Here is a 22,417-nt window from a genome sequence, read left to right on the forward strand (position 1 = left end):
CATGTAGGTTCTAACCCGTGTATTTGATATGCAAAATTAAAATGTATCACGACACGAATTGGAATAGAAGCTTGGCCTTAACCTTCTTGTAGGTACATCGCGCCTTGTGTTTGTTTTCATATTTTTGTTTTTGACATAGGTCATCTGGTTATCTGACGGCAAATTGGCCGCCAACGCGGACAGGACGAAGTTATTTCATATATCAAGTTGTCGGGGAACCCCATAGTGGAAGGGAGGAGAAAGATAGCCTCCACGGTACTGTATGCACGAAGTAAAAGTCTAGCCCCCACGTGTATGAGCCTGTTGCCCCCACTCTCTCTTTTGGGTATTGACAGCGATTGTCAACCCCGTCCTTTACATATATGGGGTTATTGTTTTATGGATAGCTCCACAAAAATTCACGTACCTAAGATACTACAACGGGTATGCAGGTTACAGCTTACTGCGAGTAGCAATGACCATGTAAGGGATACTATTAAAATCAGCCCATCAACAGCACTCTATGCCAATCTGCAACTCCCAGCTGTATTAAACGAACATTCGGGAACGGTAGCTTGTGCGGTTAGTTGAGGCAGGTAGATGGTAATACCCTGGCAAAGTTGGCATAATCATTATGCCTAAGTATTGAAATTTGGTACTTACTAACTTAACTGGCGTTTGGCCATTGAAACCGTTATGGCAGTGCAAGAAGGAGCGCCAGTCGCTTCTTTGCTCTGCTAACTGGCGCCAAGGGAATTTAAATCGTTTTCAACCTGGTCCTTCCAGCGGAGTGGGTGCCGCCCTCTTCCTCTTCTTCCATAGGCGGGTTCCGATAAAAATACTTAGCCGAAGCGTCAACTTTCATACGCATAACTTGGCCTAGCCAGCGTAGCCGCTGCGTTTTAATTCGCTGTCTGCCTAAAGCTCGTACAACTCATCATTAAAGCAGCCTGCAAAAAGAAGGAGGCATTTGTAAAATAAGGAACCATTTATATAAACGTGACAAACTTGATTATTGCTACCCATATTATTAAGGTTATATCTTCTAGGCTATAAATTTAGGGAAATGTTTAAGCCTTCATATGATTTATAGTCAAATTATCTATAGGCGAACTAAAACCATTTTCCATTCATTAACAGCTTGGCATGAATGACACCACCGCGTCACGTAAATAAAAAATCAGTCCACCACGCATATACTTAGTACTAAAAATATTACGACATAATATTAGAATTCGTTCTAAAAAGAATTATTGCAGTTTCGTGATCGTCATTAGTCACACATGTTAAGCAAAAAACAGCCAACAAAAGGCAAAAGGTTAAAAAAATGTGTGTAAATAAAATTCATTAAATACAAAACAATGTGAAAAAAAGAGCAAATAACAAATATCGGCATTGCGCTCATAAACCTTCTATATTGTTAACATAGCTGTTACAGTCAAAGCGGTACACATGTGTAAACATTAAGGCGATTGAGCTCCACTATCAAACAGGGTGTAACCGAACATTATATACTCAGCGTGAGCTTCAATTGTACATTTCATTTCAGATAAATTATTTTTCTACATAACACGTGGCACCGCCCGTTTAAAAGAAAAATTTCTCCCCATTTCGTCTTACAGTAACACTTTATAAGTGAAATATCATTGATTCAAAACTATTTTTAGCTAAGTTAAAGCTCATTAGTCTACGGCCCTTTTAAACTTGTTTTGTATCTAAGTTGCCGTGTTATTTAACCAATCCTGTCCATTTTTACTAGAAATATTTTCTGCTGTAAGGAAAATATTCATATGTACACAATTTTGTTACGATATGTAAATTTTTCTTCGAGTTATGGCTCCCGAAACATAGGAAATTGCTTTTTAATAAAAGAGGGCGGTGCCACGCCCGTTTTTTTGAATTTGAAGTTTTTCCTATTTATTGTTACAAATCCACTTGGGAAATGAAATACCATTGTTATAAAGCTCTTTTTTGCAAAGATATAGTTTATTCTATTCGTCGACGACCCTTTTAAAAATCTTTTATATAAAAGTGGGCGTGGTACTTAACCGAATTCTTTCATTTCTTAAGGCAACCTCACTGCCGAATTTTGTTACGATACGTTTAACGATTTTTGATTTATGATTAATAGTATTTGTAAAATTGATTTTATCACAAGTGGGCGGTGCCACACCCATTTAAAAAAAAATTTCAAATTTTTATCAAGAGTCTCAATATCCATCCACATGTCGAATTTCAACATTCTAGGTGTAATATTTACTAAATAATCAGATATTTTGTGTTTTCCAAAATGATATATATATAAAAAGTGGGCGTGGTTATCATACGATTTCGTTCATTTTCAATACCAATCTATTCCAGATAAGCTCGTGTACCAAATTTGGTGAATATATCTTAATATTCAATTTATCGTGTTAACTGACAGACGGACAGACGGACGGGCGGACATGGCTCAATCAAATTTTTTTTTCGATACTGACGATTTGGATATGTTGAAGTCTATATCTGTCTCGATTCCTTTATACCTGTACAACCAACCGTTATCCAATCAAAGTTAATATACTCTGTGTGCAAAACACGCTGAGTGTAAAAACGCAAAATAGGTAACTTTACCAGTAACAAAATATTTATTGCTATTTGAGAATGGTTTTGTCGGCTTCTTATCGGTAACAACCTATACCGGCAAGTTATTGTTTTACTATCGGCTTATTATCGAAATCGAAGCTATCGTCGCTTTATTGGTTTGTTATCGGCTCGTTATCGCTTTGGTATCTACTTCGTGTTGGTTTTCACTAGCTTTGTTATTGACGAGTTACAGATGTGTCATCGATATTATAATAAAGTTTTATCTGTATCTTTGTGGTAACAAACCACAAATCACCTACCCATATTGCGCATTCACGAGTTCAAAATTGCTTCGTTCTGTTTATCTACGTCATAGTTGACCCTTGAGCAAGTGAAAAAAAGACCGAGAAAAAACAGCTAATCTCATGTTTACATGCGCATTGCGCAATCTTCTTGTGTGATTTGTGGTAACAAACTGATTAGTCGTCCACATCGTCCATACCTCGTCGATAACACATTGATAAGAATTAGATTACACATCCATATCCCGTCCGTAACAACCCGATAACTCATCGATAATAAATGTTGACACTTCGATACAAAGTTGTTAGCACGCCAGCCGGTTTCGGTTCCGGCTTCGGTTATGGCTTCGCTTTTCACTTTCCGCCTATCCTTTCCTCGCCCTATTATCATAAATTTGACTGTTGGGTAACAAGTTACCCATTCTATTCCTGCTTCGTTAGCTGACGTTCATTGGGCGCACTAAGGGAGGTAAAATCTTCCTCCAAATGCTTCTCCGAATTGAGTTGAGGTCTCCCCTTCCTCTGCTTTCAAAAAGCTGTTTCTATTGAACAACGTTTTCGGCCGGATCGTCTTCGTCCACTCGCATAACATAACCTTGCCAGAGATGCCCTTTGGCCTTTTGGCAGGACCACTTTTCCGGAGAACTTTTCTCTTGAGCACTCCAATAGCCATAGCATCTTCTCCCGACACCGCCCATGATTCCGAACCTCACATAAGGACAGGCATGATGAGCGACTTGTAAAGCGTGATCCATCGATAGATGGCTTTACTTTTCAATTGCCTACTTAGTCCAAAGAAGCACTTCTTGGCAAGAGTGATTATCCGTTTGTTTTCTCACCTGATACTGTTTTTGCTGTTAATGCTGGTTGCCAGGTATACGAAGTCCTCCACAGTCTCGAATTTATATGCGTCAACAGTGACGTCGCTGTCAAGGCACATATGTATGCGCTAGTTCTTTCCTGACTGTCAAGAAATACTCCGCCTTGTCCTCCTTGCCTCTCCCCCCACATTCTCCTTTTTCCTTTCCTATCCTTTCTCTTCCCTTCTGCTCCTTTCTTTCCTCTCTTTGCCTTGCCTTGGCTTCATACCCTTGATGGTTACCGCAAGCATCCTTATTATCATCCACATCGTTTATAATTCGTTGTACTGCTCTTCTTCCTCTTCGTACGTTATGTACTACAAGGATGCGTCTTCTGGATAAGCCGAGTTCTCAATATCCCTAACAAATTACTGCAAGGTTTCATTAGCCTTTTGGAAGCGGTGATCAGACCTTACTGGGTATGCATGCATCCTAGTCTCGTTTCCAGACTGTCGTTCACGAGTTGCACATGATCAGCAAAGCAGAAACGGCGTGAAACCGATTGCGGGACTACAAACTGTAGATCATTAGATCTTACGACATTAAACTGACAAAGTTGCTCTTATCACAAAAAAGAGGTGACTGTAGGCTCTTGTTGGACATTCTTTCTGAACACTGCCACCTGATTTTAAATTAGGCTTCGTCAGTGTCAGCAGATGCACGAAGTGTTGCAGGATGAAACGATTGAAAAATTAAAAAAAGGAGCACGTCGCAAATTGAAAAAGAAGCTCCACGTAAATCTTCTGGGAGAAAAAAGGCGCAACGTATTTGTTGCTTTTTTTAGGTCCTACTTTTTGTAGATATTGTTCAGTTTGGTCGTAGAGCAAAACTTGTGACAACATTATGGACACAATCAGTCTATGTGACATCCCTGCAGGCCAAACAGTTTAACCTAACCTAAGCTGAGTCTCCTTGATCTACACCCAATATATTCGCCATATACATATAGCGGTCATACAATTCGAGGCCTTGGCAGAATTGAAATAGTGAGCATTGCAATAGCGAGAATTTGAGGATCATATCGGAAGTATATTGCCACCATTTCAGGAAATTTCGGCAATCTTTGTCATTTCGGGACTGTTTTCGGGGATGTTGTTGTTGTTGTTGTATTAACGACAAAGACACTCCCCGAAGGCTTAAGGGGAGTGTTATCGGTGTTGATTTGCCGGATATTGATACGGCACGTTCCGGTAACAAATCACCATTAAGGTACTAGCCCGACCATCCCGGGAACGATTTATATGACCACATTAAACCAACAAGGCCAAGTTTCATGAGGAGCTTGGGGTCGCCAGAGCCTCGTCTGTTAATGAAACAGGATTCGCCGCGGATCGGTGAGGGTGACAATTGGGTTGGAGAAGCTATATATTGCGCTGGCAACCCCTTGAGAGGGTTGCGCTACACAACCCCTCGAATCCCGTTTTCGGGGTTCGTTTAGGCAATGTGTCGGAATGATTTTAGTTATCCTTTTTGGGATTTCAGATATCCTTTTCGGGAAGAATACGTATGATTTCGGAATAATTTTTTAATCATTTTCGGAACCCCATTTCTGAATTACTCTTTGACGGTTTCGAAACTATTTCGAACAGTTTCGGGAATGTTTTCGGATTCATTTCCGAACTAATTCGGGATTGATTTCATTATCTATTAAATAAAAAATTTGCGACAATTTCGGGATAATTTTTGAATTATTTTTGGAACCGTTTCAGAACTATCTTTCGATCATTTTGACATTATTTCAAATTTCGGGAATGGTTACGGATTTAGTTCGGAGCTCATTCGGAACTGTTTTCATGGTGATTTTGGAATTATTTTGGGATGGTTTTGGGGATTGTGTTTGAAATCACTTCGCAGTATTTGGGATTATTTTAAAATCATTTAGCGGAACCGTTTCGGGAAATTTTTGGGATTGGCTTTGTGGTTGCTTTTGAAATTAATTCAGGATTATTTCAGCATCGTTTTAGGACTATTTTTTTCCTCGGACGTTGTGGCAGTGCACTGCCCTCAAGTGGCCCGATGAAACCAGGCTAATCCTGTTTTTTTTTTTGTTTTTTTTTTTTTTAATTCATACATACTTTTTTTATTTTTTTTTTGTTTTTTTTTTTTTGTATCCTAATTCTTATTTATGTCTTATTTATAATTTTTTTGTTACCAGTCTATAAGAGGCAGAGAAACTAATCAGCTGAGAAATATAAATTCACAACATACAATAGACTAAAAGTATAAATATAATTTTTTAATTATTAAGAGAAGATAGAACCGTCTTTTTTATGGCAAAGAGCGAGTCCGAAACATCAATTATTCTCGAGTGAGAGTTATAATGTTCACACAAACATAGAAAAGGTTCGTGTAGTTGGAAATTGCTTCTGCATTGTTTAAGAATTATAGGTTTATAATGTCTTGAAATTATAAAGATCAAAAACAGAATAGGACCGAACATTTTGGTACTATCCCCGAAACAGTTCAGAATTGTTTTTGAAGAATAAAACCAAAATTATTCAATCCTTTTGCAAAATCGAAACCGGAACGAAAACTTAACCTATATTATATATTTTGAAGAACGAAAGCAAAGCAAAAACCGAAACTATTTTCAAAACCGAGTGCAGAACCGCAACGTTATTTCAAATCAGCTTCAAATCAGTTTAATTGCTTGATATTATTATAAATAAATGTCTCTGTTAATTAAATTTTAATCGCTATCAAGACTATTTTTAATGTAGACACCTAGCTAAAACGTTTAGTAATCGCATGCAATCTAAGTACTTAAAGTTGAGAGAATTAAGTGGCGATAAGAAAACGACCGTCAGAGAGACTAAGATAAACCGCAACAATTTATTGTGGTGTTAATTTTTTTCTTAAGCCTCTTAGCAAAATACATATGTATAGAGCAATTACAAAATAAATAACTGCTACTGTGTAATCTTATTTATTTGCATTCGTGTGTGCATCATTTTTTGTTCTTTTCTTTTGTTTTGTTAAAGTGTGATCAGATATTTATCACGCGGCATCATAATCCCACAAAAAAGTGTTTATTACTCAACCAACAGTGATGTATTTTGGGTATGTGAATGTGAAACGAATTTAAAATGATTATGATTATGATGGACGTTAGCTACAATTCGAAATGTTAATTTAAAAATATATGAAACAAGTGAACATGAGCAGTAGCAGCACGCGAGACCACCAAGTCAAATGACGGGTCAACAACGGTACGCATGTATTATCCATTTTTATATGCGGAAAACCATAAAACATATAAAATAAACATACACAGCCAATATGGAAGCTACAGACGCCGCCGAACAGCCGAGCACTTCTGTTGCTACGAAACATGTAACAATCAACGCCGCAGCAATAATCAAATCCGCCGGAACCACAACGACTACTGCGACACCCACGCTCGCGCAAATAGGCAAACAAACATCGCATAATTTTCGCCTCAGTCAAATTTCGGATAGCGGCGCAGAGAGTGGCGATGAGCAAACACGTCTCATACGAGCGCCTTCCTCACGTTCGCATAAATTCATAATAATACCTTCAGCGCCTACCACACCTCCCAGCGGTACGACAAACGATAAACCACCCATATTTCGGCAAACTGTCTCGACTAACTCGCTGTCAACATTGGCGGCGGGCGGTACACAAAAAAAGCCACAACAACAACAACAACAAAAGCCATTACAACGTCCAAAATCGGTGGCGCGTCAGTTATCCGCTTTGGTAGCAGCAGCAACGGCGGCTGCTCCAAACAAGCCAGCTACAACAAACACTGCCCAACAACTAGCGCCATTATTGCTCTCGAATAAGGGTAATAAAATATGCGCAACGACGTCAACCGTTAATCAAACAATGCTCACACCATCCCCTTCTCATCTAACTACAACATTCCCAACATTACCATCCACATCATCGGCTGCGGCGGCAACACGATTAATGCAATCACAATCATCGGATGCAGCTAATCAACATCAGTCAACTAATGCATATACACCAACAACAATAGCTGAGATTCTAAGCAATAATTCAGCTGGTGTGACATTTACAATTGAGGATTATGAATCAGATGGCGGCTGTTGTTTAGATGACGTGAATCGTCGCGGTGTTGGTGGTGATGCTGTTGATGGTGGCGGTGGCAATGCGCCAACCTCATATGATGCAACACTTCATCCAGTTAATATGGCCCCACTTAGTTCTATTAAATCCGCGCCGAAACTAACACCAGGTTATACGATTGCTGGTACATTAACACCCCTTTCCACTTCGACAGCATCTCTACATACAGCGAGATTGGCACCTGACGGTTCAGTAGTGCCCCCATTTTATGGCGGCACTAGCGAAACAGCAGCATATTTGCAAAGTCTTGCTTTGCGTGGACGCGGTGATAGAACCAGCATGCGGTCAGTGGTGTCAGGTGAGTAATATATATGATTTCATGTTTAAAATACCTAAAAAAAGTTTAATTGCATTAGTTGGGATTTTGATTTGTTAGTAATTAGAGGAAAACTGTCTACCCTAGTTCCATGAGAAGCTTGAGGTCGCCAACGCCTCGCCTGCTAAAGAAACAGGATTCGCCACGTGTAAGTGGGGTTGAAAATTTGTTTGGAGAATCTATAAACTGTGCTGGTAACCCCTTGAAAGGGTGCGCTACACAATCCCTTGAATCCCGTATCCACGCCCTCTTTATGTCCCTTTCTTCCTAATTGCTTCTAGCGTGAAATATTTGCTCACCTTGTGATTTTTCTTTCTGCGGCGCAAATAAATACGGCCTATACTCCAGAAAATTTTCTCAAGGTGGTGAACAATACATCCTCCGCCTGTTTGTTTATTTCGAAGATATTTTGTTGACGTTGCTCCTAGGGTCGAGATATGCAAAGAAGATTCAAATCCTATTTTGGTATACTCCAGTTTTGATGCCTCGAAAAGTGCAGCACATCTTCCAACTTCACCGCACATAGGATCTCTGCCTTGGCCTGAGGTATCTTGTAGTCTAAACTTCATCCACCACTTCCTTGCCTCGGAAGGCTTAAAACCACTTCGTCCAGTCACTGCAAGGTCACGACAATGTTGCACGCCATCAACTTTACCTTAATGTACTACCCCGTTGAATCAAAGGATAGAAGTAAGTGGTTCGTCCCACAACATCCTGATCATGAAGCTAAAAAGCTATCTTTTGAACTCCAACTTCCTGTAGGTATTGCTACGATCCTAAGCTTCGCTAGGGCACATCTTCCCAGGATGATGATTGGTTTGCTTGCACTGCCAAAATACCGTCTGCCGTTAGTCAACCCTGTAGTGTGTGATCTTCTACTATATTGATTCTTATGAACTGCTGCTTAGATATTTTGGATGTGAATCCTCCTCCTGTTGTTGTTGTTGTTGTAGCGATAAGGTTGCTCCCCGAAGGCCCTGGGGAGTGCTATCGATGTGATGGTCCTTTGCCGGATAGAGATCCGGTACGCTCCGGTAACACAGCACCATTAAGGTGGCCACATTAAACCTTCAGGCCATTCCCTCCCTCCCCACCCCCAAGTTCCATGAGGAGCTTGGGGTCGCCAGAGTCTCGTCTGTTAGTGAAACAGGATTCGCCGCGGATAGATGAGCTATATATTGCGCTGGCAAACTGAATGGTTGCGCTACACAGCTCCTTGAATCTGGTATTTTAGTCGCATCTTACGACAGGCATACCTATCGCGGGTATATTCTGATCCCCTGACCCGCTGGGGTAATCCTCCTCCTCCTCCTCCCCTTTGTTTAAAGGATTTTTTTTGTCTGGAAGTTGTGTGACAGACTTTTCCTGTGGCCGGGGTATGCTCAGTCCGTCCAGGATCCCTGTGGAAAGAGTAAATGATCCCTATCGTCTCCTTTCAAAGAGAAAGACCCTGTTTAAATTCCAAACGTTATAATTTGTTTTATTCAATTTAATGTCTAAACTACTCTTAGGGCTAAAGGCCGCGGACGTGGAAAACCACCATTTCCTCCCAGTCCGTGGAGTTGGAAACCCCCCACCGAGTATAATCTTAAAGAATACCCTGTTCTTCCTGAAGGCTGCGGAGGTGGAAAAACCCCCACAATCCCTCTAACGATGGGTTTGGGAAAACCCCCAAAGTCTCTAAACTAAAAGACTCGTGAGCTGGAAAATCCCAGAAAGTCCCATTCACCGCTAAACAAGGCGTTAGCAGGCTACTATACCTAGCTAGCTACTACTCAACTTCTTACAAAAGTCACGCCCTTTTATACTAGTTTGCGCGCAGGCAAACCGTTCCTTTACACTAACAAATCCTCATTATATCTTAGAACATAATTTACTGACATTTTCTAACAGTATTTTATCTACTTATGTGAATATAATATCTACTATATATTTGTGAAAGTATGTCTGTATGTATGTTTGGACTTGCAGCCTAAACCGCATAATGGAATCCAACGAAATTTTGCCATGAAATACCCTGAGTGCGTCAATCTATGGTAGGCTATATAAAAAACATTTTCGACAAGGGGGCGTGGCACCTCCCATACAACTGGAATTTTCCGTAGTCAATATATCTGAAAGTATTAAGGCTAGACGACTGAAATTAGGTGAGTGGTTATATGAGACCAATCCCTACCCCCTCCAGAAAAACTGGGTATAGCGAAAAAGGGGCGTGGCATCTCCCATACAAATGGGGGTTGGCATTAGTCTAATATATTAGTCTATATAGTACTGCTTTTATTTATACCCGAGCGACGTCGGGTACTCTGCTAGTTTTCAATATATATATATATAATAATTTCCCCTTCGGCCTGGAATGCCCCCCTCATATGCAAACATCTGTTGGCTAGCATTGCATCGATCAGCAGGTATTCAGCCGGGTATTCGTTGGGTGGTTTTTCTGTGCGCTCATTGTCAGCTGTCTATGCACTAACAATGTTCTTCTCTTTTTTGCTTTATGCTATGTCCGCGCGCATCATATTTTCCATGGGCTAAATGTATTTTGTTAGTGTAACATTTGGTTTAGTGGGTTGGTGAAGTTTTGCTGCTTATTGCCTTGCTGTATTTCCATTGTTGTTTTCCTTTCTTTAGAATTCCAGCCGGCTATGGGATATCTATGAAAAATATAATGTCCAACCAAAATATTCACCGTATGCGGGCAAAGGCAATTATTTAAGCGACATAATTACATGTTTTCATGAATGTTTATATGTATATTAGGGTGATTCAAGATGCAATATTTTATATGTATGGAAATTCAATTTTGTTAATTCAAATATATAGGGGTACTTATGTTTTACATGATATGTATGTGTACGGATAGAAATTCAGTAAATACATATATATATATATATATATACTAGCAGACCCGGCAGACGTTGTTCCGTCCTAAATTTGGCCTATCTGCATACATTTTAATAAGCTTTTTCCGTCTAACTCTGCCCTACCCCTCTGCACTTTTTCCTAATCTTTTTATTCACTCCTCCCTCCGCCTTTTTCGCTTCATCTCCATCTTCGTCTCATTCTATCTCTTTCTCAGTCTCCTCCTCTCTTTTCTCTTCTCTCAAGTTTTTCTCCTTCTTCTTCATCTCTTATTGCCAGTCCCAGAGGGTGGTATGTATTTTGTTCCAGTCCCATTCCGAGTCTCAGCCTCAGTCCCAGTCCTAGTCCTAATCCCAGTCCCAGTCCGTCTCTGCTACTTTATATACGAAATTTCAGGCAAATCGAATAGGACATATGTAAATAAGTATGTGGGTATTATAAATTCTTGTCTTTATTTCGGCTTCGCATGCATATTTATCAGTTTTGCCAGGTTGATCCGACTAAATCGAATATCACAATGAATTTTAGAGCTATCATTTAGAGCTTTCATTTGATATCCATAATACATACACATTCTAGGGTATCCGGGTCCATATTTTGGCCTATATCTCGAGACCCTAGTCACTCAGCGGTGTAAAACTTACTCTGTACTAAAGCATACTTCAACAGCTTCAATTTGATGCCCAAAATGTAAAAGCACATTCTAGGTGTATCCGGGTCCATGTTTTGGCCTATATCTCGAGACCGTAGTCACCCAGCGGTGTAAAACTTACTCTGTACTAAAGCATACTTCAACAGCTTCAATTTGATGCCCAAAATGTAAAAACACATTCTAGGTGTATCCGGGTCCACGTTTTGGCCTACATCTCGTGACCCTAGTCACCCAGCGGCATAAAACTTACTCTATACTAAAGCACACATCAACAGCTTCAATTTGATACCCATAATGCAAAAACACATCTAAAAAACTAGTGTTACCCTGATCCACGTTTTGGCCTATATCTCGAGGCCCTAGTCACCAATAGGTATGAAAACTACCCTGTACTAAAGTACTCATCAACAGCTTCAATGTGATACCCACAATGTAAAAACATTGTCTAGGCGTTCAGGGGCCCACGTTTGGCCTATATCTCCAGACCCTAGTCACCCAGCGGTATGAAAATTATCCTCTACTAAATCACCCATCAACAGCTTTCATTTGTTATCCATATTGTATAAACACATTCTAGGGGTACCCGGGTCCACGTTTTGGGCTATATCTCGAGACCCTAGCCTCCCAGTTATATGCAAATTATCCTGTACTATAGCAATCATCAACAGCTTTCATTTGATATCCATATTGTATAAACACATTCTAGGGGTACCCGGGTCCACGTTTTAGGCTATATCTCGAGACCCTCACCTCCCAGTTGTATGAAAATTATCCTGTACTATAGCACTCATCAACAGCTTTCATTTGACATCCATATTGTATAAACACATTCTAGGGGTATCCGAGTCCACGTTTTGGCCTATATCTCGAGACTCTAGTCACCCAGGGGTATGAAAATGATCCTGTACTATATCACTCATCAACAGCTTTCATTTGATATCCATATTGTATAAACATATTCTAGGGGTACCCGGGTCCACGTTTTGATCTCAAGACCCTAGACACGTAGCGAATAAAGGTAGACGTTGGCCGATTCTCAGACCTACCCAATATGCTCACAAAATTTCATGAGAATCGGTTCAGCCGTTTCGGGGGAGTTCAGCCTCTAAAACCGTGACAGAAGAATTTTATATATTAGATATATACATTAGAGTGTTTTAAAAAATTACATTTTATATGAATTCGACCTGACCTGGTGATCCTCACCCGATAAGTACGACCATCTACATTCCGGTGGAACGTCCTCTTTCGCCGCTTCATTGGGGTATCGTGTGCCAATTTCTACTGCTTATGTGTGATAACGTATGTATGTTTTGTGGCGCCTGATAATTGTTCGCTGAAGGGGTCTTGCGCCTGATGTTCGACTCGATGTTTCTTTTATCTATGCGATAATCTGTCGCGATCTGGGCCTTGTTCTGAAATGAAATGTTATACAAAATTCGGTCATTATGTTATAGCATTTGCTGGCTATGTTGTTGGCGTAGTTCATCGCCGTCTAGATCCCGTTATCCAGGGTTGGTGCTTGCAGTTGTGCTGTGTGCGACCCACTCCGGTCGCCGTCTACAACCTATTGATTATTGCTTATGTCTGCCCGTTCAATTCTGGAACCATTTGCACCTGATTTGACGAGTGCTAGCGAACCACATATCGCTACCGTGCTGCAATCTGCCTGATCTTCTTCCGTGACCTAGGCTGCTTGCGATGTTGACGCGCGTGGCGTTGCTCTTACTACGGGAAGTTGCTCTGCGTGTTCCTCGGTGGATATCTCGGTGAAATTTTGGTTCGGGGTTCTACTACACGATGCTGATGATGGCGTGTGTTGTGTTGTTGCGATCGTCGTCGGCCGTCTCGTTTGTTCCCCGATGGGAACTTCGGTGAAGCTCCCATTCGGGGCTTGGTGAGTCGCCTTCGACTTACCACGCTCACGGGGTGAACGTATTCTTCTTTGTGCTGCCGGACTTGTTTCTTCTTCGACTGTCGCCTGATGGTGCGCTTTTAGCTCGCTTATATGTGCCATTCTCCTTTTGCCGTTATGCACCTTGTCTAGCTCGACGATCACCTGGGGTACGAAGTTCGTTACATGATGAGGCCCACTGTATCTGCGTGTTAACTTTGCTGCCAAGTTGTCCACTGCTTTTTACAGCTGATGCTCTTTTACTAATACCAAGTCGCCCACCGCCGGTTGCCACTGTCAGCTCCACCTTGTCTAGCTCGACGATCACCTGGGGTACGAAGTTCGTCACATGATGAGGCCCACTGTATCTGCGTGTTAACTTTGCTGCCAAGTTGTCCACTGCTTTTGGCAGCTGATGCTCTTTTACTAATACCAAGTCGCCCACCGCCGGTTGCCACTGTCAGCTCCAACCTAGCCTTTGCCAGATAGTCTGTGCCAATAACCACGCTGTCGACTAGCCCAGGTAAAACTTATAGCTCACTTGAATGCCTTTGTTCGCCCAATTGTATCTCTGCCTCCACCGCTTGGGTTACTCTCCGTGCTCTACCATCGCCCATCACCACTCGTGTATCTACGTCTTTGAATTTGCGCGTGTCCAATTTCGCGGCTACCTTTTCGTTAACAAAGCTCCTCGTTGCTCCCGTATCGATCGATGCCATTTCTTGTCCCTCCAGTGTAATTGCAGCCAAGATTCGCCCTTGGGTCTGCCTGAGTGTTTTTGTTGTGCGCGAGGATTCGTTATTGGAGACACCACCCCTCGCTATCACTGGGTTACAGTTGAACATTGCCATTACGTAGTTATCAGTCCAGTATTTATCCAGTAAAATTTTTCCTTCTCTATATCATCTAATATTGTTAAGGGTACACCCCTTACTGTGGTATTTTCATCGTGCTGGGTTTTCTTGGACGAAAAACATCGATTGTAGAGTCTAGCTTGAAAATCAAGTTTACTCTTCTCTGAATACATTGCTATATTTCGTTTATTTTGTCTACATTGCAATATTTTCTTCCATTTTAGCTTATATGCATGGCTCCCATGATCCTCTTGCCGATGCGTTGGCTCAATATGAAGCGATAGAGCAGCTGCAACAACAACAACAACACTATATGCGACCCAGTCATTCGAATAGAGATTTAAGCGCTAGTTCCTCATTTATTTATCGTGATTACGTTGCCAATCAAATTTATTCGGACGTGACGTCGGTACGTTCATTGGCATCGATTGGTATCGGTTCGACGGATGGACGTAGATTAGTGATTAGACGTGTGCCGCATACACCGCACGAACTATTTAATATAATGCATCCACCGACACCACCGTAAGTAAATATCACATGCATATAAGTAGCTTCAGTTTATAAAACTTAATTATAGTTTTATTTACTTAAAATTTGTTCCCATATAAATATGCACGTGTATTATAAGCGATAATTGCATTCATTTGTGATAATTAGTAATAGAAGGCGTGCATATGTTGATTTTAAAAAGCTAACACGTATACAAAACAAGTGAGGAAAGCTAAGTTCGGGTGTAACCGAACATTACATACTCAGCTGAGACCTTTAGAGACAAAATAAGGGAAAATCATCATTTAGGAAAAGGAACCTAGGGTAACCCTGGAATGTGTTTGTATGACATGGGTATCAAATGAAAGGTATTAAAGCGTGTTTTAAAAGGGAGTGGGCCTTAGTTCTATAGGTGGACGCCTTTTCGAGATATCGCCAGAAAGGTGGACCGGGGGTGACTCTAGATGTGTTTGTACGATATGGGTATCAAACGAAAGGTGGTAATGAGTATTTTAAAAAGGAGTGGGCCTTAGTTCTATAGGTGGACGCCTTTTAGAGATATCGCCATAAAGGTGGACCGGGGGTGACTCTAGAATGTGTTTGTACGATATGGATATTAATGAAAGGTGGTAATGAGTATTTTAAAAGGGAGTGGGTCTTAATTCTATAGGTGGACGCCTTTTAGAGATATCGCCATAAAGGTGGACCGGGGGTGACTCTATAATGTTTTTGTACGATATGGGTATCAAATGAAAGGTGGTAATGAGTATTTTAAAAAGGAGTGGGCCTTAGTTCTATAGGTGGACGCCTTTTAGAGATATCGCCATAAAGGTCGACCGGGGGTGACTCTAAAATGTGTTTGTACGATATGGGTATCAAATTAAATGTATTAATGAGGCTTTTAAAAGGGAGTGACGCTTAGTTGTATATGTGAAGGCGTTTTCGAGATATCGACCAAGGACAAGGGTGAGCCAGAACATCATCTGTCGGGTATCGCAAATTTATTTATATATACCACGAACAGCATTCCTGCCATGATTCCAAGGGCTTTTGATTTCGCCCTGCAGAACTTTTTCATTTTCTTCTACTTAATATGGTGGTTGTCACACCCATTTTACAAAGTATTTTCTAAAGTTATATTTTGCGCCAAAAAACCAATCCAATCACCATGTTTCATCCTATGTTTCATTCGAATTTGGTATAGAATTATGGCATTGTTTTCATTTTTCGAAATTTTCGATATCGAAAAAGTGGGCGTGGTCATAGTCTGATTTCGCCCATTTTTAATACCATGATAAAGTGAGTTCGGATAAGTACGTGTACTGAGTTTAGTAAAGATATATCGATCTTTGCTCAAATTATCGTGTTAACGGCCGGGCGCAAGGACAGACGGTCGATTGTGTATAAAAACTGGGCGTGGCTTCAACCGATTCCGCCCATTTTCACAGAAAACAGTTATCGTCATAGAAGCTATGCCCTTACCAAATTTCACAAGGATTGGTAAATTTTTGTTCGACTTATGGCATTAAAAGTATTCTAGACAAATTAAATGAAAAAGGGCGGAGCCACGGCCATTTTGAAATTTTCCTTTACTTTTACATTTTGTTGCACCATATCATTACTGGCGTTGAATGTTGACATAATTTACTTATATACTGTAAATATATGAAATTTTTTATAAAATCAGATTTAAAAATTTTTTTTGAAAGAGTGGGCGTGTTCGTCACCCGATTTTGCTAATTTTTATTTAACACATATATAGTAATAGTAGTAACGTTCCTGCCAAATTTCATCATGATATCTTCAACGACTGCCAAATTGCAGCTTGCAAAACTTTTAAATTACCTTCTGCGTCATAATTCGTCAAGTTTCATCGCTTTATCCGGCTTTGGTAATGAATTATCGCACTTTTTCGGTTTTTCGAAATTTTCGATATAGAAAATGTGGGAGTGGTTATAGTCCGATTTCATTCATTTTAAATAGCAATCTGAGATGAGTGCCCAGTAACTTAAATACCAAATTTCATCAAGATACCTCAAAATTTACTCAAGTTATCGTGTTTACGGACGGACGGACGGACATGGCTAAATGGATTTCTTTTTTCGCCCAGATCATTTTGATATATATAAGTCTATATCTATCTCGATTAGTTTATGCCGTTACAGGGTACCGTTATGCGAACAAAATTAATGTACTCTGTGAGCTCTGCTCAGCTGAGTATAATTAAGCCATTTAAAAAATAGTCTCACACTACTACTTTTAGCCTAGGAGCTCGAGTTGGAACTTTTTATTTAAAAAATACGAAGATTGTTTTACAGACGAACTACTCAACCGATTTTGATGAAATTAAGCAACATGCCAGCAATTTTGGCCAAATTAAACAATGATAAACTTTCCACAGCAATTATAAACTAAAGTGGGCGGAGTCACGCCCCTTTATGGAGAGGAGCTCAATTCGTTAAAGTAAGTCATGTTGCTTTGCTATTCTTATAGAGATCCTTTTTATATTTCGATCAAAGGAAGGAGAAGGATGACGAATGTAAAGAGGTTGGGTGAGAAAATAGAGAGGAAAAGAAGAAATAGGAGCTAACCAAATTTGTTAAATCATTCATAAACTCTTTCAAGCAGATAGCGAATATATGATATGGTTAGGGAGATTAATCAATATGCTGTGAAAAAGATATGGGAGGGGATGAAAAAAAATTGCGGAAAAGGAAAAAGTGAACAATCTAAAAATAGATTGGATTGAACTGGGCATAGGAGTCTTATAGACAAATTAGTATGCAGTTTTGGATGGGTGACCGGTACGCTCCTCAATACTTATATGGGGAGATTAGTTGGAGAGGAAGATGAGGGAAATGCTTTTGAGGTGAAAGAAAGAAACGGACGAAGGCGAAGAGAGGAAGAGAAAAATTAAGGAAAAGGAAAGGCAAAAGTTAAGGAGGAAAGAATAATAGAAGCAGACAGGCAAAGGCAAAGTGGGAAGAGAGCATGGGGGGGAAGACCGAGAGTAAGAAGAATAGGAAGAAAAATTGGATTAGAAAGGGAAGGGGAATAGAAGGGGAGTGGAACAAAAGGGAAGAAGTGGAAAGTACGCAAAGTAAGTTGCATACAGAAAGGGGAAATGAAGCAAATAAAGGGGGATGAGACAACCATTGGGAGAGGAGTTCATAAAAAGGGGGAGGGTAGGGGGAATACAGGAGTGAAGTCGAAGCGAAAACAACCCTTAAATTACCACCAAATTATCTTAAACTGTTCCAGAAAAAAAATTCAGAAATAGCGCAGAAACAAGGGGAGGACCCGTATCGTGTTATACGATCCGTGATCGAAATCAATATTTTAAGCCACAATAGCTATGAAATGCTGAATCAGATTAGGGACATTTGTAAACTTGTGGCTACGGATACTTATTAGATTCATATTTTGATATAATTTTAACGAATAATTTTACGGATTACATATATTTATCGTTTGATTGATTGATTTTCGAGGTCAGAACGGAAGTGGTGTACGAAAATGGAAGCAACCAAAGAGAAGGTGCAAAGAAAGTAGAGAAATAGAGTAGAACCAGAACTATGAAGGAGTGATAAAAAAAAACAATGAAAGGGAAAATCACAAAAAGCGGGAGGCCGGGGGCAATACAGAAATAGATTGGACTCGAAAGCAGCCCCCAATTATTCTTAAACTAATCTAGAAAACATTACCGAAATAGCCCCGTAACAAGATGGAAAAACAAGCTGCAATAATACGGTAGTCCCGAAACAATACAGACATAGTCCGGAAACAGTGCAATGTCGACCCTGAAAAAAATGCCGAAATTTTTGCTAAACTTACTAAAAGCGCGAAATTCCCCCGGAAAATAAAACCGAAATTTTCTGGGATATGATTTTAAGCACATTTTCGAAACGGTTTCCAATTAGTCTTGAATAACCCGAAAATGATTTGGAATTAGTACAAAAATTGTTCCCATAACCGTTACGAAACGTCTTCAAATGCGCTCTCTGAATAGCGTAGAAACGGATTCGAAATGACCACGAAATTGTGTCGAGTGCATTCCTGAAATAATACCGAATCGATTCCGAAATACTTCTGAAAATAATCACGAAATAGTCACAAAATCGTCCCCAAAATGATCTTGAGCACACTATGATATATTCATCAAAATCATCCCCCTCCCTTGGTGTGACCAATTGGCGCTGGTTGGCAGAGAGAAGGAGCGACTGGTGCGCCTTGTTGGACGGCCATAACCGTTTAAACGCTTAAGCGCCAATTAAGTAAGTAATTTCAAATTGACTTGAAATGTACATGAAATGATTTGGAACAAAATTCTCAAACGATCCCGAAACAGCTCCAAAAGCAGTCCCGGAATAGATCTGAAATTATTTATAGCTAGTCCCGAAACTGTTATGAAATAGTCCCGAAATGATTACGAACCCAAAAATACGCCAAAATTATCCTAACAGTCTCGAAATTATTCCGAAAAATGATCCTGATCCAAAAAATTTTCACATTATTTATTTATCCATAAAAGGTAACAAAATTAATCCCAAATATCCCCGTTATGATCGCAAATGATCCGGATATTGTCCCGAAAAATCCTGAAAAGTATACAAAATTATCCACAAAACAATACCGAAATTGTTAAGGTACGATCCTTAAAAAATTTCCTTAAAAGGTCCAATACGATCATTAGAGCTTTCCCAAATTCATCTCGAAATGGTTAAATGATTAAAAACTGTTCCTTTGTATTATTTAATTTTTTATCAGCTGGTGATATAAAATTTAAAAAATCGCAGATGCATTTTTTGGTATTGTAAAGTTTTTTATTAAACAAATTGGGCTAACAAAAACAGATAACAAACAAATTTATGTACCAATATTTGCGAAACGCCAAATATAATTTCAACACAAATTTCAGAGTAAATGAACATTTTGGGCAAAGAAAAAACAAAATGTCCATATGGCAACAGACCCACCCAAATGGAAGCTGGCAGAGGATGTGTCTTTTTTTTTTTCAAAATAAATTTGATTACCTATACAAACCTAGGAACGTGGCAACTTTTTATTAAAGTAAACTTAAAGTTATAAATCATTTGTACAAACTCCTTTTAATGGATTTACACAGTGTGCGCAAAAAAAAACACACTTAAACGCGTAGCTAAATTATAACACTCCATTTAATTTGCATACATTTGCAATAAATATATTTGATCTAATAATTAACGGTTTACTTGATACGAGGCTATTTATGATATAGATTCTACATATAATAAGATGATAAATCAATAAATCAACAAAAGTATGGTACACATAAATTTTAATTTGAAATTCTAGTCTAATTTGTTTGAAAAAAATTTTAGTAAAGCTTTTGAGAATTTTGGCAAATATTGAAAATTACAGTTGCAAAGGCTCCGGCGCCAAATACAGACGGTCTACTAGCTGTAAAATAAATTATCTATATTCGAAAAAAGGAAGCAAGCAGTTTACTCTGCTTAAAATAGTGCAAAATGGCAAAGGAGTGAAATTTATAAAACAAAGTCCTTGAGAAAAGGAAATTCATTTTGAATTAAAAAAGATAATATTACGAATTTTGAAAAAGTGTTCTGCGTTTTAAGTTTTTAGTAAACGAATTTTTAGTAATTAGGTTTTACTTTTCGTACACTTTTTTGTATGTTACGTATCCTGGCATCGTGGCAAGCAATGTCCCCACGCGACACAGAAACTGCGTCAACAAAACATTCGGAAACTTCGTATTTTCGTTTTAATCGCATTGCCAAAGTGTAAGTTTTTCATGGAAAATTTTAACTACAAATATATACATCGACTGCTTAGTGGTACATCATCCTGCATCGGCTAACGGCTAGGTTTGAAAAACGCCTTACCTCAGAATGTTATTGAAAAATGCCTTATCTCTCTAAGTTTGTTCTTAAAAGGCACCATCTGCAACAAATCCCGAGCTTTGGCGCTTTTAAACTGATAACGTAAATAAGGTTATATTACATTCAAGCGGCATTATGTGATCTTATTCAAGTCATATTTCAAACTTTTGACATATTTTAAATCGAAATTAAACAAAGAAAGTACAGATTTTGATTTATAACTTATCATCAAAGTGTAAGTGCAGTTAACAGGAAATTATTCGAAATCGTATTCAAGTCGGTTTTTGATCTTTTTCACGAAAAGTTAGTAAAAGGAACAAAAACATTTTTGAACAAGAAAAATTCCGCCAGGTCCGCTGATTTCAAAAACACTATAGAAATAATCCCGATAACATCATTAAAATGATCTCGAAAATACTTACACAGTAAACTTTAAGACATTCTTGAAATAGTCCCGAAATTATCTCATAAAAAATCGGTATGATCCGAAAAACAATAGCGAAATAGTTCCGAAATAATTCCAGTAACAGTGCTGAAATTAACTTCAAAACTCTTCCGAAATAGTACCCCCATATAAAAAGAAATCCCAAATTTATCCCCAATAATCCAAAATGATAGCAAAATGAACCGAAGATGATACAAAAAAGCAAAAAAAAAGCATTTGGAAATTATTGGTAGAATGACCCGAATATAACTAGATAGAGTTTCAAAGGGAAAATCCCGAAATACTTTATAACGATTCCGAGACAGTCCGAAAATGATCGAAAGATAGCGCTGAATTGATCTCAATATCGTTATCGTTCACGAAGTTATATCGAATTAGTCCCGGAAACTATCCCGAAATGATAGAAGAAAATCAATAATATATCCCGAAAAAAATATGGAAATTATCCTAAATTGAGGACAAATGTGCTGAAAAAGTTCCGAAATCATCCGACGATAATCCTGAAATGAGCGAAGTATGGCTCAGAACTAATCTCGAAAACAATACCGAAATTAACTCAAAATAGTCCTGAAATTATGCACAAATGGTCTCAAAATTGTTCCAAAAAATAGTGCTGAAATGATATCGAACATCAAAAATTGATGACGAAAAAATTATCGAAAGGATTCTGAAGTGGTTGTTCCCTATATTATCTCCAAATGTGCACGAAATGCTCTCGCAAGCATTTCCGAAATTATATCGATGTGGTAACTACCAAAAAATTATATTGAAACAGTCACCAACTGATCACAAATATTTCCCGGAAATATGTAGTTATGTCATAGTGCCAAAATAACACGATCTGAACTGGAAATAAAAACCAACGCTGTCTCAAGTTTGCCACCAATTTTCCAAAATTGTTTACACCTTGAGCACCTACCACCTGTTACTCGGAGCTAACTGTGTCTCAGACACTTGAAATCCTCGCCTCCCCATGCCCCTTTTCAAACACAAAATATAGGAGACGGTTCTTCCTGACTATTACCTAGATTTGGTACAAATCCCGTCAACAGTTTCAGGGCAGCGCGCCGAAAAACTTTTCCAAACCCCTTTTAGCCTTTTTTACGCCGCGATACCACGTTAACCTTGAAAAGCTCATGAAGATCGGTTGAGAACTTATAAAATACGATTTTCCTATTTAAATTTCTTTGAGTGAACAATGGAC

General features: G+C 39.2%; 1 protein-coding gene across 6 annotated transcripts in view; it reads left to right on the forward strand.

Moving 5' to 3' along the window:
* ine (inebriated) overlaps positions 1-22,417 on the forward strand; it is a 69,730-nt gene that overhangs the window by 8,881 nt on the left and 38,432 nt on the right. For 5 of the 6 annotated variants that reach the window (XM_067768297.1, XM_067768296.1, XM_067768300.1 and 2 more), the window contains exons 2-3: positions 6,688-8,117; positions 14,622-14,922. In XM_067768297.1, coding sequence (XP_067624398.1) covers positions 6,986-8,117; positions 14,622-14,922 — 1,433 coding nt within the window. In that variant the 5' untranslated portion in view covers positions 6,688-6,985. Of the gene's footprint in view, positions 1-6,687; positions 8,118-14,621; positions 14,923-20,327; positions 20,670-22,417 lie in introns of those variants that run through there. The other variant, XM_067768301.1, reaches the window with a different exon arrangement.

This window comes from Eurosta solidaginis, chromosome 2 (genome assembly GCF_040869045.1).
Source record: "Eurosta solidaginis isolate ZX-2024a chromosome 2, ASM4086904v1, whole genome shotgun sequence".
Taxonomy (NCBI): Eukaryota; Metazoa; Arthropoda; class Insecta; order Diptera; family Tephritidae; genus Eurosta; species Eurosta solidaginis.